This window comes from Pteropus vampyrus, unplaced genomic scaffold (assembly GCF_000151845.1).
Source record: "Pteropus vampyrus isolate Shadow unplaced genomic scaffold, Pvam_2.0 Scaffold125, whole genome shotgun sequence".
In the NCBI taxonomy this organism is placed as follows: domain Eukaryota; kingdom Metazoa; phylum Chordata; class Mammalia; order Chiroptera; family Pteropodidae; genus Pteropus; species Pteropus vampyrus.
Window position 1 is genome coordinate 2,289,066 of NW_011888906.1, and position 14,334 is coordinate 2,303,399.

The window sequence follows — 14,334 nt, forward strand, 5'->3', positions numbered from 1 at the left end:
CAAAAATGCAGAAGTGCAAGATACTGTGGGAGAGAAAACTCAGGTAACTCAATTGAGATTGGGGTGATCAAGGAAGACCTCTCAGAGGAGGTGACATTTTGGCTGGAATCTGAAGGATGAGGAGGAGATTGCCGGTTTTAGAATGGGAAGAGAGAATGTGCGTAAAGTACTCCAGGAGCTTGTTTTTGTTTTGTTTTAGGAAATGAAAGAAACCATTGTAACTGAATCAGCGAGTGATGGGGGAGGGAGGTGGAATGATGGGATGAGGTGGGAGTGGGGAGGGGCAGGGACTTGCAGAGTCTTGGCAGCGGTGGGAAGATGAAGTCACATTGCTGGGTGCTGGGTGGGAAAGGAAGTGAAATGGGGAGGAAGGAGGACTTGGTGAGCAGGTACCCCATGAACATGACTGTGGAAGTCACATGGCCGGCTTGCAACAGCTCAGCTTCGGGGCACCCCCAGCAGATGTTGATTGCCCCAGGTTCATCTCCAGTGGGCAGATACCTCTCTTGTGCTGTCCCTGTTCCCCCAAGGTGAGAACAGGAACCACACCTGTGGTTACACATTACTGACCAGCTTGAGGTCGGGCAGTCTACTCTGTGGAGCAGAATGGGTCAGGTGGCAAAGAAAACACAAGCTTGTCAGTGGTGATTTCTCCCTGCCAAGGCAGCCGCCACCAGCTTCCTGCTGAGATGGGCTGGTTCAGCCTCATTCGCTACAGCTGGAGATAGAGGGGAGCAGATGGCCCTGCTTGGCCCAGATTCTAGCCAGATTGCCAGGGAGGTGTGGGCAGAGTGATGGGGTTGGTGCCAGGAGCGGGAATACATAAGAGGAGGGAGGGAGCCACTTCTTTGCTATCCCTGCAGGGGGGTTATGGGGACCTCAATTGTGGCCTCGCTGTGGTCTTCGATCAGCAGATGCTTGGAGCCCCTTGTTGGGAGAGAGAGCCTCTGTCTTCTACAACCAGGTCCAGAGCTCTTGAGAAATGTGAGATGTCGATGGTTGTATCCCCAGCATCCAGCACAGGGCGTCACCAGGCAGGAGTTCAGTGGTCGTTTTTTATTTTTATTTCTAAAAGAAATGATAGTAGTAGCTCTCAGGTGTTGTCTCATTTAATCCTCATAGCGACCCCACAAAGGAGGCACTGTTGCGACTCCATTTTACAGAACAGGACCCTGAGGCACAGTGAGGAGGAATAACTTGCCTGAAGCCACAGCTAAACAGATTGCACGAGAACAGATGGGTCACTCTGAGAAACCGATGGCCAGGCCTGGGAGTTAGGGTTTTGGGGGCAGGGAGCAGACCTGAGTGCAGGCAATGCGAAGTGGTGATGCTCCCTCTTTGTGCTCCCTGAGCTTCAGTCGACCTCTTAGGCCCTGCCAGACCAACTTCCTCTGTTTTGTAAGGTGCTTGGAGAGCAAGAGATGAGCCTGGTGAGGCAGGGACACAGGGCTGCTGGGTATGGCAGAGCAGGCTGAGCACTGCACAGAGCAAGCCGTTCACATAAACGATGACTGTATAATTCCTCTGGAATTGTGCAAGGTGGTAGCCCTGTAGGCGGGACCATACCATGGAGGACATGGAAGACCAGGGTCTGCAAATCTTTTCTGTAAAGGGCCCGATAGAAAATATTTTAGACTGTTAACTACTCAACTCTGCTGGGGTGAAAGCAGTCATAAGCGATACATAAATGCGTGAGTGCAGATGTGTTCCAATGAAAATTAATTTACAGAAACAGGCTGCCTGCCAGATTTGGCTCATGGGCCATGGTTTGCCAACACCAGTGAAGGCCACGGAAGGATTTTGAACTTCATTCTAAGAGCAAGGCGGAGCCACGAAAGGGTTTTAAGCAGGGAATGAGAGGAGGCAAATTTACATTTAACATGCCCCTCCCCCACAAGGATCTGACTGGGCCCCACTCCCTCAAGGGTTGCAGTGTTTCTTCTGTTCTGTTTGTGGATCCCTGAGCTGTTCTGTCTGCAAAAAGAGGCTTGGCTTGGGACCCGAGGGCCTCCGATGCTTACAGAAGCAGAGGTCACTGCTATCCATTCTCCGGTCACCCTCCGCCCCACGCTAGCTCTCAGCACAGGTCTGGTCACTCAGCAGAGCTCCAGGAGTGCCTGCTCCCATTCCTGGCCTCAGGGGCAGAGTGGAGCAGCCCTGTGCCCATCAGCCGGGCTTCGAAATCAGAGGGTCCGATTTCCTGCGCTTGACCGTGTGTGACTGTGAGCTGCACTGTCCTGACCCTCTGTCTCCTCTTCTCCATAAGGGGAGCAATTACAGACAAAAACTCGTAAAAGAAAGTGGTTCTGCATTGACCTGGGCATATCAAAAGGACTCAGTAAGATGATACTGTTGATAGAAGAATCATTTTTCTTCCTGAACCTCAGAGGCAGGAGAGCCTGGTTGTGCCCTGGCTAGTGGGGTCTTTGCTGCAGGGAGCTGTGTCCAGAACCAGGCTGCCAGCTAGAGCAGAAGTAAAACCACGGAGGGGACCCTGGCTCATGAATAGTAACAGCTTCTTAGAGATGGGGGTGACTTGTCCCACCTCTTGGGCTGAAAATAACTGCCCGACATTGTAATTACACGTCTTGGGCTCCCACATGGCATGGAGAACACCCCAATAATTACTGCACACAAACATCGCTTTTGGCAGCTGATGCTTAGTTTCTGCCTCACAGAGTGTCTCCTGGTCAGGAAGCCTGGTCCACCACCCACCCCCGTGGGATTCGAACCCTTGCCTCATGTGAACAGAACCTTCTAGCAACCCATCCTGGACAGGGAAATAATGGCCACTTCTACTCTCCTGAGGCCCCCTGCCAGGCCTAGGGCACCCCCACTGGCCCATGGACAGGCTGGGCCTTGGTGATCGGTGGCTTTACCATAATGTCCTCTCATGGCCCTGAGGCTGGGCCCAGCTACCGTGTCATCCATGGCTCTGCAGGAGGGACTAGTGGGCTGTGCTGCTTATTACAGACACGAGCCAGCTGGGGTCAGCACCAGAGGGTGGCCTGCTTGGCTCATAGACAGAGAAGCTGTGTCCTGGACTGAGCTATGGGGCTACTGATTAGGGGTCCTGGATCAGTTGTTGAGCACTTACTATATATTAGGCTTTAGGGAAAGAGCAATAAGTGCCAGGTCACTGTCCTGCCTTCTTGGGGCTTAGTGTCCTATGGTAGAAGACCCGAAGCCCATAATTACCCACATAGTTACGTACTTGTGCTTGTGATAAGGCTATAAATGAGATGCATAGGAGCAGTGAGTGCTGAGACATACAGGGTGAGGAGTGAGGAGTGAGGCAGGGTGTGTGTGTGTGTGTGTGTGTGTGTGTGTGATAGATACATGGACAAGGGAGGATGGCTGATGGACTGAGTCTTCCAGGCAGTGGGAACGGGCTATGCAAAAGCTCAGAGGTCAAGAAGAAGTGAGGTGACTCTGTAGCTGACAAAAGGCCATTCATTGTAGAAGGTGTTTGGAGTTTAGAAATGAGACTGGAGAGGAGGGAGGGTAGGAGCACTGTGAATGGCTGAGTGGGGCGTGCACAGCGCTGCTCTGAGGGTGCCGGTTTCATAGACCACGGTGTGAGTGGTGCCTCCCGAAACTGTGCAAGATGGAGGCCAGCAGGCAGGGATAAACTCATGGGCAGAGTTCTGGACTTTGTTCCCAGAACAGTGGAGAGTCACGAAAGGGTTTTCACAGCTGATGATGGGGCTAATTCCCATTTATAATGTCCCAAAGCAGTATAAACACGCAAGGCCATTTGTGTCCAGGCCTGAGAGGAGTAGGTCTTACCTGGGCCCCCCTGAATACCTGCACACCTGGTTTGTGACAGGGCAGCTCATTCCTGTCCCCTCTGTTACAGTACGCTACTTCCTGAAGAATAAGGTCAGCCCTGATTTGTGCAACGAAGATGGACTCACAGCCCTGCACCAGGTAAGGCCGGGCCCTCTGGAGTCCCCAGCTCCCTGCTCCTCACCTGGACAGGCACCCCGTCCCCTGCTTTTTCCTGCTCAGAACACTCAAGGTGGAGGGAAGGAAGGGGAGCCGCAGCTGCCCCATCTGAGAAGCTCTTGTCTGCTTTGGAGACATGCGTATTTGTTACAAACACACCCACAGAGCTCCCGTGCACGCACGCGTGGTACACACACAGCCTCTGAGGACAGGGAGTCTTTGTCTACTGCGTCCTCACTGCCCAGCAAAGGGTTTGACAAACAAAGCAAGTTTGTTTGGAGCTTGACAGTTTATGAAGCACATTTGTTCACACCCACCAAGACATTCATCCACCCTGTGATGAAGGTGATTGGCAGAGGAGTCATGTGACCCGCTGAAGAGTACACAGCCGTGAACTATAGCCGTGCACCATGTGCTATCACAACATACAACTGTTCTAGGGAAGTGCGATGAGTTCGGCCCCCCTTGGCTGGGGAAGGGCTGCTGGCCGTCATCTCCAGCCCGGATGCTGCTGTCAGCCTTCTAACTGGTCCCTAGCATTTAGTCGGCCTTGCCATGATTCATTGTCCATGCAGCGGCCACAGGGATTCTCAAGCCAAAAAGTGGTACTCAAAGTGTTTGGGTGACTTCCCACGAGGTCTCATGAGGCCTGGCCCCTGACAAGCCCTCCATGTTCCAGCCACATGGCTTTTTGTTTCCTTGTATACACTGTGCTGCTCCCTACACTTCCCACATGCACCAGTGATCCCCAGTTGACAAGAGCCTGAGAGCTGTTATATTCACATCCTTTTCTCCTGGGCACCCCATTTGTTTGCCATTTTAGCCATGAGCACGATCATTTGATGTTGGGCCCCCCCATCCAGACTCTGAGCTGCATACGAGCAGAGCCCACGTCTCTTGCCCATTAGTATATCCCAGCATCTTTCCCCATGCTGGCACACAGTAGGTGCTCAATATGTGCATGCCGACTTAATGAATGAAGGCACTGAAGCCTCCCTGTGCCCTGGCCCAAGTAGCATGGCAGACAGGAGGCCAGGCTGCTGGAACCCTGGCTGGTGAGAGAATCTACATCACCCAATGAGGGCAGGAAGGGCTGGACAGAGACAGACCACTGCCCTACCCATAAGCCCCGGGGGCAAGTCCCCACCCTCAGCCAACAGCCCAGTGTCTTTCTCTGTGTCCTTTCCACTTCTCCTCATGTTTCACAAGGCTTCAGGCATCCGCAAAATCTAGGTGTGTTACCTTGGGCAAGTTGCTTAAGCTCTCTGTGCCTCACTTTCCTCATCTGTAAAAGGAAAGCAAGCACCATCTCACTGGGTTGTTACGAGGATTAAACAAATTCACATAAAACTCCTGCAAGCATCACTTGACACTGGATAAATATTAGATATAATCATTATTAAGATTTGTCACATGTTCATTTCTCTGCAAAGCCACTTCATTTATGTGAAATGAGGGTCGATTTTCACAACAACCCTCTGAAATATTATTATCCCCATTTTATAGCTCAGGAAATTGAGGCTCAGGGGTAGCACTGTGTAATAGAACTTTATATAGCGATGGAATGTCCTATGTATCTGCACTGTCCAGTACGGTGGCTACCAGCCACAGCAACTAGAGCCCTCGAAATGTTCTGAGGATTAAATGAGGCAAGGCGTGGCCAAGGGTTAACCAGATGGGTGGCCTTAGTAACTCCTCAAAAAGCATTAGCTATTATTATTGATGATGTGGCCTGTTATTATTACTGCTGTTGCTGGGGCTGTCATTATTGCTGTCATTATTATTGTCACCATTGCTCTAATACAGCAAGGGATCACACTAATGAGAGCTTCCTAGGCCTGCTAGGAAGTGTGCATTTGCTTCTCTTGGCAACAGGGAGCTTTCAGAGATTTGTAAATGGAAGCAGGAAGCAACGTGCCTGGATTAAAGAGGAAGCCCTCTCCTGGAGGGTGTGTGGAAGGGGAGTGGGGGGCAGGTGGGAGAGGGGATGAAGCTTCAACCAGGGCAGTGGGAATGGGGCAGCATTTAGGAGATGGGATCCACACCCCGTGAAAGATTGGACGTGGGAAGTGAGGGGGCAGAGCCGTCATCCAACTGCCAGGTGCTGGTGTGGCACCTTGGGGAACACAGGAAGGGAGGCATGCCCACTCCACCACGTATTCCCCCCCACCCTCGCCCCATTGCACCCCTGTACCCAGCCCTCCTAGGTGCAAGCTGCTCTAGCCCTTGGGCATCCCTGTCACAAGACTGCAATTCTAAGTGCACAATCCTCTCCCCCTTCAACCTAACACCTCTCCTCACCCCGTCATCCTCTCATTTTCTGTAGCCCTAAGAGTGGGATCTCTGGTCTTCCTATCCTCTGACCCCAGGGGCTGGGCTGCTCCTCCTATGGACTGCGGCTCCTCTGGCTCATCTCGGGGTGACAGCCTGGGGCTCGTGGACTTCCCCGCCACCTCGCTCTGGCGCCTTTGTCGCCCTCTGCCGGCCGCCCTGTGCTGCTGCATGCGCCCAGACCCACCTGTTCCCTGCCTATCAGGAGAGCTGCCCTCAGCCCCAGCCAAACCCAGACTGGTTGGCGACAAAAGAGAACCTGAGTCTCTGGCAACATCTGTGTAAACAACTGCTCCTTTCCCACATGTCCTTCTGTCGCTGAGCCCTGACTCCGCGGCAACGGTGGTGGGAGCCGTGGTGCTGCCCATTTCAGTCTCCATACGCGCCTGGGACCTTGAGCCCCCATAGGTGCCCCCCCACCACCTGCTGGGCATCTAGTTGCTTCGCTCCATGCCTACAGTCACTTCTGTAGGCCAGGCCACCATCGTCTCTTATCTAGGTGATTTTAACATAGCTCCTCACCATCCCTCTTCTCCCCAAAGAAGCCTGTACGTGCAATCTGTTCTCCACCTGCAACAAGAGAATGGATTTTTTTTTAAGCAAGTCTGATAGTGCTGCCCCTCTGAGTATAACTCTGCAACGTCTCCCATTGCACTGAGGGTCAAGCCCATACCTGGATAGGCTGTGCTCAGCACAGCCCCGCACTGGCTTCTCCATCCTGCAGTCTGTAAAGTGGCTCTGTCTTCTTCCTCTGTTCTCACTTCTCCCTGCCCATCACCCTGGCCTGAGGCTTCTCTGTCCCCTTGGAATTTTTCACTCTCTGTCCCTAGAGTTAGAGGTTCCAATGAGCCCTGAATCTCTTTGGGGGGCTGCAGACTCCTGACCTTTACCTCTTTCTGGGGTTGACACACCTGTGGCCATGCAGAAGCACAAACGTGGCTGTCTTCTTGCAAGGACTATCTCTTGGGACCCCTAGAGCCATCCCGAGAAGCTGGGTTCTTTAGGGAGAGGTTTGGTTATTTGAGGCTCCCCAAGAACTGAGCTCCTGAGTCAGAAACTCTTAAGTCAAAGTTTTCAAACCATGATCAATCTAGGGCTACACCTTGGAGGCCACTGCTAGGAAGGGGAATCCCTTTAAACTCCCCCCCCCAATTTCTCCCTCTTTCTGCTTCAACCTAAGGAGCCCTGTTTGAATCTACTGGTTATTTAAGAGTTCTCCATACAAATTTTGTTTGGAGAAAGCCTTCTGGAATTAAAAAGAAAGGGTTTTAAAGCCTCGTTCAAATATTTGTCTTATTCTACCAACATCTTCAAAATGTTTTATAGCTGACTTTATAAAAAATAATACCTTTATATTTTTATCTTGTATGTTATTGACTTACTCACACAGAAGCGGGCTCAGGAAGGTTAAGTAGCTTGCCCAAGATCACACAGCATGTAAATACTGGAGCTGGATTCAAATTCAAGTGGTTTGGCTCCACTGTCCTTCTCATGACCTCTCGAGGGGAACTTGGTGTGTCCCCACCAGGGCCCTGGAGCTGACACTGCCTGTGTCCACCTTTCAGTGCTGCATCGACAACTTTGAGGAGATTGTCAAGCTGCTCCTTTCCCATGGTGCGAACGTGAACGCCAAGGACAACGAGCTGTGGACGCCCCTGCATGCCGCAGCCACCTGCGGCCACATCAACCTGGTGAAAATCCTCGTGCAGTAGTACGTGCCCCCAAATCCCCCAAGAACAGCTTCCCATCGGCCTTTGGCTTTTTCCAGTTTTTTTTTTCCCATCTCTTTCCTTTCCCTCTTTTTTTCTCTCTCTGCCCCTTTCTCTGTCTTTCAGTGCCTGTCATTTCATTTTCTCTTTCTCCCCACATCCTCTCTTCGTTTCTGCCTGTTTCTCTGTTTCTACCTCTCTCCTCGTCTTCCCCCAAGTTTCCTTCTCTTCTCTCCATCTCTGTCCTTCACTCTTGGTCTCACCCTGTCTTTTCCACTATATGTCTCTCTTCACTATCTCTCTCTCTTTTCATTCTCTTTCTTTCCCCAAATTTTATTGTGGCAAGATGTACATGACATAAAATTTACCATCGTAACCATTTTAAGTGTAGAGTTGAGTGGTTTTAAGTACACTCACATTCACATGCAACCATCACCACCAGCCACTTCTAGAACTCTCTAATCTTCTCAAACAGAAATTCCATACCCATTAAACGATAACTCTCCATTCACCTCTCCCTCAAGCCCCTAGAAACCACCAACTTTCTGTCTCTGGTTTTAACTACTCTAGGTAACTCCTATAAGTATTTGTCTTTTTTTGACTGATTTTATTTCACTTAGCGCAATACTCAAGGTTTATCTGTATTGTAGCATATGTCAGAATTTCTTTCCTTTTTAAGGCTGAATAATATTTTCATTGGTCATATGTACACCACATTTTGCTTATCCATTTGTCTGTCAGTGGACACTTGGGTTGCTTCTAGGTTTTAGCTATTGTGAATAATGCTGCTATGCACATGTCTCAAGACTCCGCTTTCAATTCTTTTGAGTTATACCCAGAGTAGAATTGCTGGATCATATGGAAGTTCTGTTTTTAACGTTTTGAGAAACGGCCATACTGTTTTTCACAGCAGCTGTACTATTTTCACTTTCCCATCAATAGTGCACAAAGGTTCCTCTTTTTCCATCTTTGCCAACACTTATTTTCTGGGTTTGTTTTATATATACATATACATATATATATATGGCTAATATACATACATATATATACATATACATATATATACACATATATATACACACACATATATATGTACATATATATATATGGCTAATATATATACATATATATACATATATATATACATATATATATATACACATATATACACATATATACACATATATATACACATATATATATACACATATATATATATATATACACACATATATATATACATATATATACACATATATATGTATATATATTAGCCATCCTAATAGGTGTGAGCTGGTATCTTATAGTAGTGTTGCATTTCCCTAATGATTAGTGATTTTGAGCATCTTTTAGGTGCTTATTGGCCATTTATCTATCTTTCTTAGAGAAATGTCTATTCAAGTCCTTTGCCCATTTTTGAATTTTGTGGGGCTTTTTTTGTTTGTTTGTTTCATTGTTGAGTTTTAATTCTCTATATCATATATGTGATTTGCAAATATTTTCTACTATTCTACGGGTTGTCTTTTTACTCTGTTGTTAGTGTCTTTTGATGCACAAATTTTAAAATTTTTCATGGAGTCCAGTTTGTTTTTTCTTTTGTTGCCTGAGCCTTTAGTGTCATATCCAAGAAATGATAGCAAATCCAATGTCATGAAGCTTTTGCCCTGTGTTTCTAAGAGTGTTATAGTTTTAGGTCTTATATTCAGATCTTTATCATTTTCAGTTAATTTTTTATATGGTGTTAGCAAGGGTTCAACTTCACCCTTTTGCATAATATCCAGTTTCTCAACACCATTTATTGAAAAGACTTTCCTTTCCCCAATGAATGGTCTTGGCACCCTTGCTGAAAATTGTTACACCATATATGTGAGAGTCTTTATTTTTTCTGGGCTCTGTATTTTATTCCATTGGTCTATGTGCCTTTATTTCAGTGTCATACTGTTTTGATTACTGTAACTTTGTAGTAAGTTTTGAACTCAGAAATTCTCCACATTCTTCTTTTTCAAGATTGTTTGGTTATTTTGGGTCCTTAAGATTCCATATGAATTTTAGGATGAATTTTTCTATTTCTGCAAACAAAACAAAACAAAACAAACATCATTGGGATTTTATAGGAATCACTTGGAATTTGTAGATTGCTTTGGATAGTACTGACATCTTAAGAATATTAAGACTTCCAATCCATGAACATGGGATGTGTTTCCGTTTATTTATGTCTACTTTCATTTCTTTCAGCAATGCTTTGTGGTTTTCACTGTGTAAGTCCTTTGCCTGTTGGTTAAATTAATTCCTAAGGACTTTATTCTTTTTGATGCCGTTGTAACTGAAATTATTTTTGCATTGTTCTTTTCAGATTGTTCATTATTAGTCTGTAGAAATGCAGCTTATTTGTGTGTATTGACTTTTGTATCTTGCTACTTTGCTGAACTCATTTATTCTAAAATTTTTTTGTGGAATTTTTAGGGTTTTCTACATATGATATTATATTATCTGTGAATAGAGAAAACTTTTTTCTTCTCTTCCAATTTAGATGCTTTTTATTTCTTTTCATTGCCTAATTTCCCTGGCTAGAGCTTCCAGTATTATTTTGGATAGAAGTGGGGGAAGCAGTTTCTGATCTTACAGGAAAAGCTTTCAGTTTTTTGCCATTAAGTTTGATGTTCACTGTGTTTTTTTCTTATATGGCTTTTATTATGTTGAGTTAGTTTTCCCCTATTCCTAGTCTGTTGAGTGTTTTTATCATGAAAGAGTGTTGAATTTTGTCCAATGCTTATTCTGTTTCGAGATGATCATGTGTTTTTTTCTTTCATTCTGTTAATGTGGTATGTTACATCAATCAATACATTTTCATACGTTGAATCATCCTTGCATTACAGGAATAAATCTCATTTGGTCATGGTATATAATCCTTTTAATATGCTACTGGATTTGGTTTACTCGTATTTTATTGAGAATTTTTGCATGTGTTCATAGGGGTCTGTGATTTTCTTTTCTTATAATGTCTTCATCTGGCTTTGGTATAAAGATATCATTCTCTTTTTTTAAATATCTTTTTCTCTGAGTCCGTGAGTCTGTGTTCGTCTCCTCCACTCTGTTTATGTATTATTCCCATTTTTGTTTTGCTTGCTATCATAAAAAAAAAAAAAAAAAGCAAGCATACTTTCTTGGCCCTGCATCCCAAACCCTGTTTATATGTTTGCTTTGGGGGGCTCCAAGCAACAGTATCTTTCCCAGGAATAAGACTATTTCTCTTTATACTTCTCTAATGGTCTTTATCTGTCCCTGAAATTCTTTTTAGTCTGCTCAGGTCCATAAACACGCAAAAAAGGCAACATTCAATTGAGTTCATCTAATAATTCATGGGCACTTGAGCTGGGCCAGGCCCTGTGTACCCAGGGATGAAAAGTCCAGAGGAAGCAGGCAGGAAATAAGACGATTTAAGTACCGGGGCCAACACAGAGTGAGACCAGGGGATTGGGGCCCCTGGAGGTCAAGGAGATCATCTGAGTGCAGGATGTCAGGAAGGGTGGCTGAGAGCATGTGACCTTTTATGGAGGTATTGACAGAGCAGCAGCAAGGGCCCATTGGGTAGCTGCTGGGTCATGGAGATGACAGTACTGCTGCCCTGCCTCAGAGCAGTGGTTTAGCTTGCCCAAGGGTATACAGGAGCTCAGAGAGGTCACGGTGGAGGGCTGGTGGCCCATGCGCACAACTCAAATGAGAACCTGGGTGTGGCTAAGCCTGCCTGGAGCATCAAGTGGCCACAGCCTGAGCAGTGATGGTATGAGAGGAACAGGGGGTGGTGCCAGCCTGGTACAGTGAGTCCCCAGCATGATCTGTACCAGAATCACGCAGGATACCGGCTTAGAATGTGCAACCTGAACCCCACCCCGCGGAGACTCTTTCAGGAGGACTCAGGGGAGCCCGGAAGCCACATTTTATTTTAGTTCCAGGTAATTCCGCTGCAGAGCATCCCAGGACCACATGTGGCCCCCAAAGCAGATTCTGCCAGGCAGCCCCAGGCTCTGTCCTGTCCCTGTGCTGGTCAGCCTTTTGGGCCGGGACTTAGAGGTGGAGGTGTGGGATAGCAAGGATGTTTCTGCATGTGGGCAAAGATTGAAATAGAACATGGAGCAGTGAAAAGAGCTGGTGCCTGAGAGACCCGAGTTTGAGTCTTGACCCTCCCACCTCCCAGTGGTGTAACCTTGGACAAGTGACTGAATCTGTCAGGGTCTTTGTTTCCCCTTGAGTGAGATGGGGCCAGCAACACTGACCCAAGAGGACTGTTGTGAGGGTTAAATAGGGTGACGTGTATCAAGGACTTAGATCAAGCCTGACTCTTAGCGGATGCCTGGTAAGTGGTGCTGCTGCCATTAATGTTATTTTCCTTATTGTTGCCAGGGAGGACTTTGACATCTGTCCTCACGTGCCTGCCTGCTGGCTCGACAGAGCGGGAAGCTGGGGGAGGTCTGCTGGGCCAGCTCTCCTAGGATTTTGGCCTCTTTCCGTTCAGGGCCCCCAGGATCCTGACGTTGTGATCCTTGCTGGGTGCACCTTGGTGGGGTTGTGGGTGCTGGTTGAGCCGTGGGGTTGCGAGTGAGTGGCTAAAGGCAGAGGCAGCCAGACCAGCTCTAGCTACAACTCCCTGGCCCTCACCCCAGCCCTTTCTTCGCAGTGGGGCCGACCTGCTTGCTGTTAACTCCGACGGGAACATGCCGTATGACCTCTGTGAGGATGAGCCCACACTGGATGTCATTGAGACATGCATGGCATACCAGGGTAAGAGCAGGATCCATGTTGTAAATGGGCTCAGGGCACTATTGCAGTGAGCTTCTCTCAAACCAATGCAGGTGAACAAGGTAGCAAGCTCTGTACTTGCCTGCCTCATGCTCAGCGCTCAGGAGATGGATGGGTCCCCACGATTCTTGTTGTCATGTGATGAACAAGATGAAGACATAACAGGACCCTGGAAAATGTGCTATGTAGAAGGGAGGTATTGTTCTCTGCTGTGTCACCCACACGTGCGGGCTGTCTCAGCTGGACTTGTCCCCTCTTTGTCAGCTGTGACAATTCAATAAACAGTCACAATAAAGATATATTCCCATTTGGGAAAATAATAAAAAGTCAGGAACATATGCGAGTGCCTGCCAGACACCATGCTGGCTGCCAGGGGCCGGGGTAAACAAGATGTGGGCTGTTCCCTCACACAAATAAGCTTCAGAGAAGAAACAAATGCAGCAGTCAGAGAGACCTGCCTGCCCCCACCACCCTCATACATACGTCTGGAGCCCCTCCTCAGAGGGAACCGCAAATCTAGACCCTCCGCTGCAGCTGGAGGTCCTGTCAGGGCCCCGCCGTTGTATTTCTTCCCAGATCCCAGCAATAATTGCCCACGTGGTCGCTCTGTTCCCTGGCACGTGGGCTCTAACTACTCACCTTCTGCAGATGTTCTTAACAGTGTTCGTGCCCGTCTGGTGAATCCATGGCCCCCTTCTCAGAATCATGCTTTTATATGCTGTTACCCAAACCATAGGATTGTGAAGGAAACCAATTATATTAAAATAAAGCAACCCAAATAATTTTAAATGCGTTATATACAAACTTTATTAATTCATGAAACAATGAAATGAGATGAGATGACAATACCTATAGTTTCTGTTGGTGACAAAGTCACAGGCACTGTTAATTCTACTGTGGCCTTTACCTATGTTCTAATGGAAGGAAATGTTATATTTCGTTTAAAGGTTAATGAAAATAAATATGTAACTTTTTTCTCCTTTCAAGTTTATAGGCCTCCCTTGATTCTAGCCGAGAGTGGACCTTTTCATAGAGCATGTCACTCTCTTTTTAAATACCATTAGTAGCTGCCAGCAACACTTAATGTTTTTTAGCCGGAGACTCAGGCTTTAACATGTCATTCTGGGTCCACCCACCTCTACTCTCCATTTGAAAGATACACATTCATTAATTCAGTCATTCCCATAACAAAATTTATTGAGCCTCATGCAGAGTGCTGCAAATACAACTGTGCACGAGATAAAGGACACTAACAGAGACCCTGGTCAGGGGAGGGCAGTTGGGGAGGTGATCCAGGCCGCACCTAGAAGGTAAGACAGAGCCAGCCATTTGAGCAGTCGGAGGTGGGTAGGTGGAATGTAAGGATTTCCACGTAGAAGAACAGCATCTGTAACAGTGACCAATGTCATTACCGAGCCTACTGGGTGCCAGGCAGGGGTGGCCCTTGTTGCGTGGGCCAGTGCATGATGTTTGTGTTCACTGGGCCTAGAAGACAACCATCTGTAGACATGTCTGTCTACTCCTTTGATTGGCAGACCCTGGGGAACAG

The 14,334-nt window shown here is 47.4% G+C and overlaps 1 protein-coding gene across 1 annotated transcript in view; it reads left to right on the forward strand.

The window, feature by feature from the left end:
- Window positions 1–14,334, forward strand: part of PPP1R16B (protein phosphatase 1 regulatory subunit 16B) — a 101,514-nt gene that overhangs the window by 74,521 nt on the left and 12,659 nt on the right. The window contains exons 3-5 of the mRNA XM_011366603.2: window positions 3,860–3,930; window positions 7,845–7,990; window positions 12,664–12,767. Of these exons, the coding sequence (XP_011364905.1) occupies window positions 3,860–3,930; window positions 7,845–7,990; window positions 12,664–12,767 (321 nt within the window). The remainder of the gene's footprint in view (window positions 1–3,859; window positions 3,931–7,844; window positions 7,991–12,663; window positions 12,768–14,334) is intronic.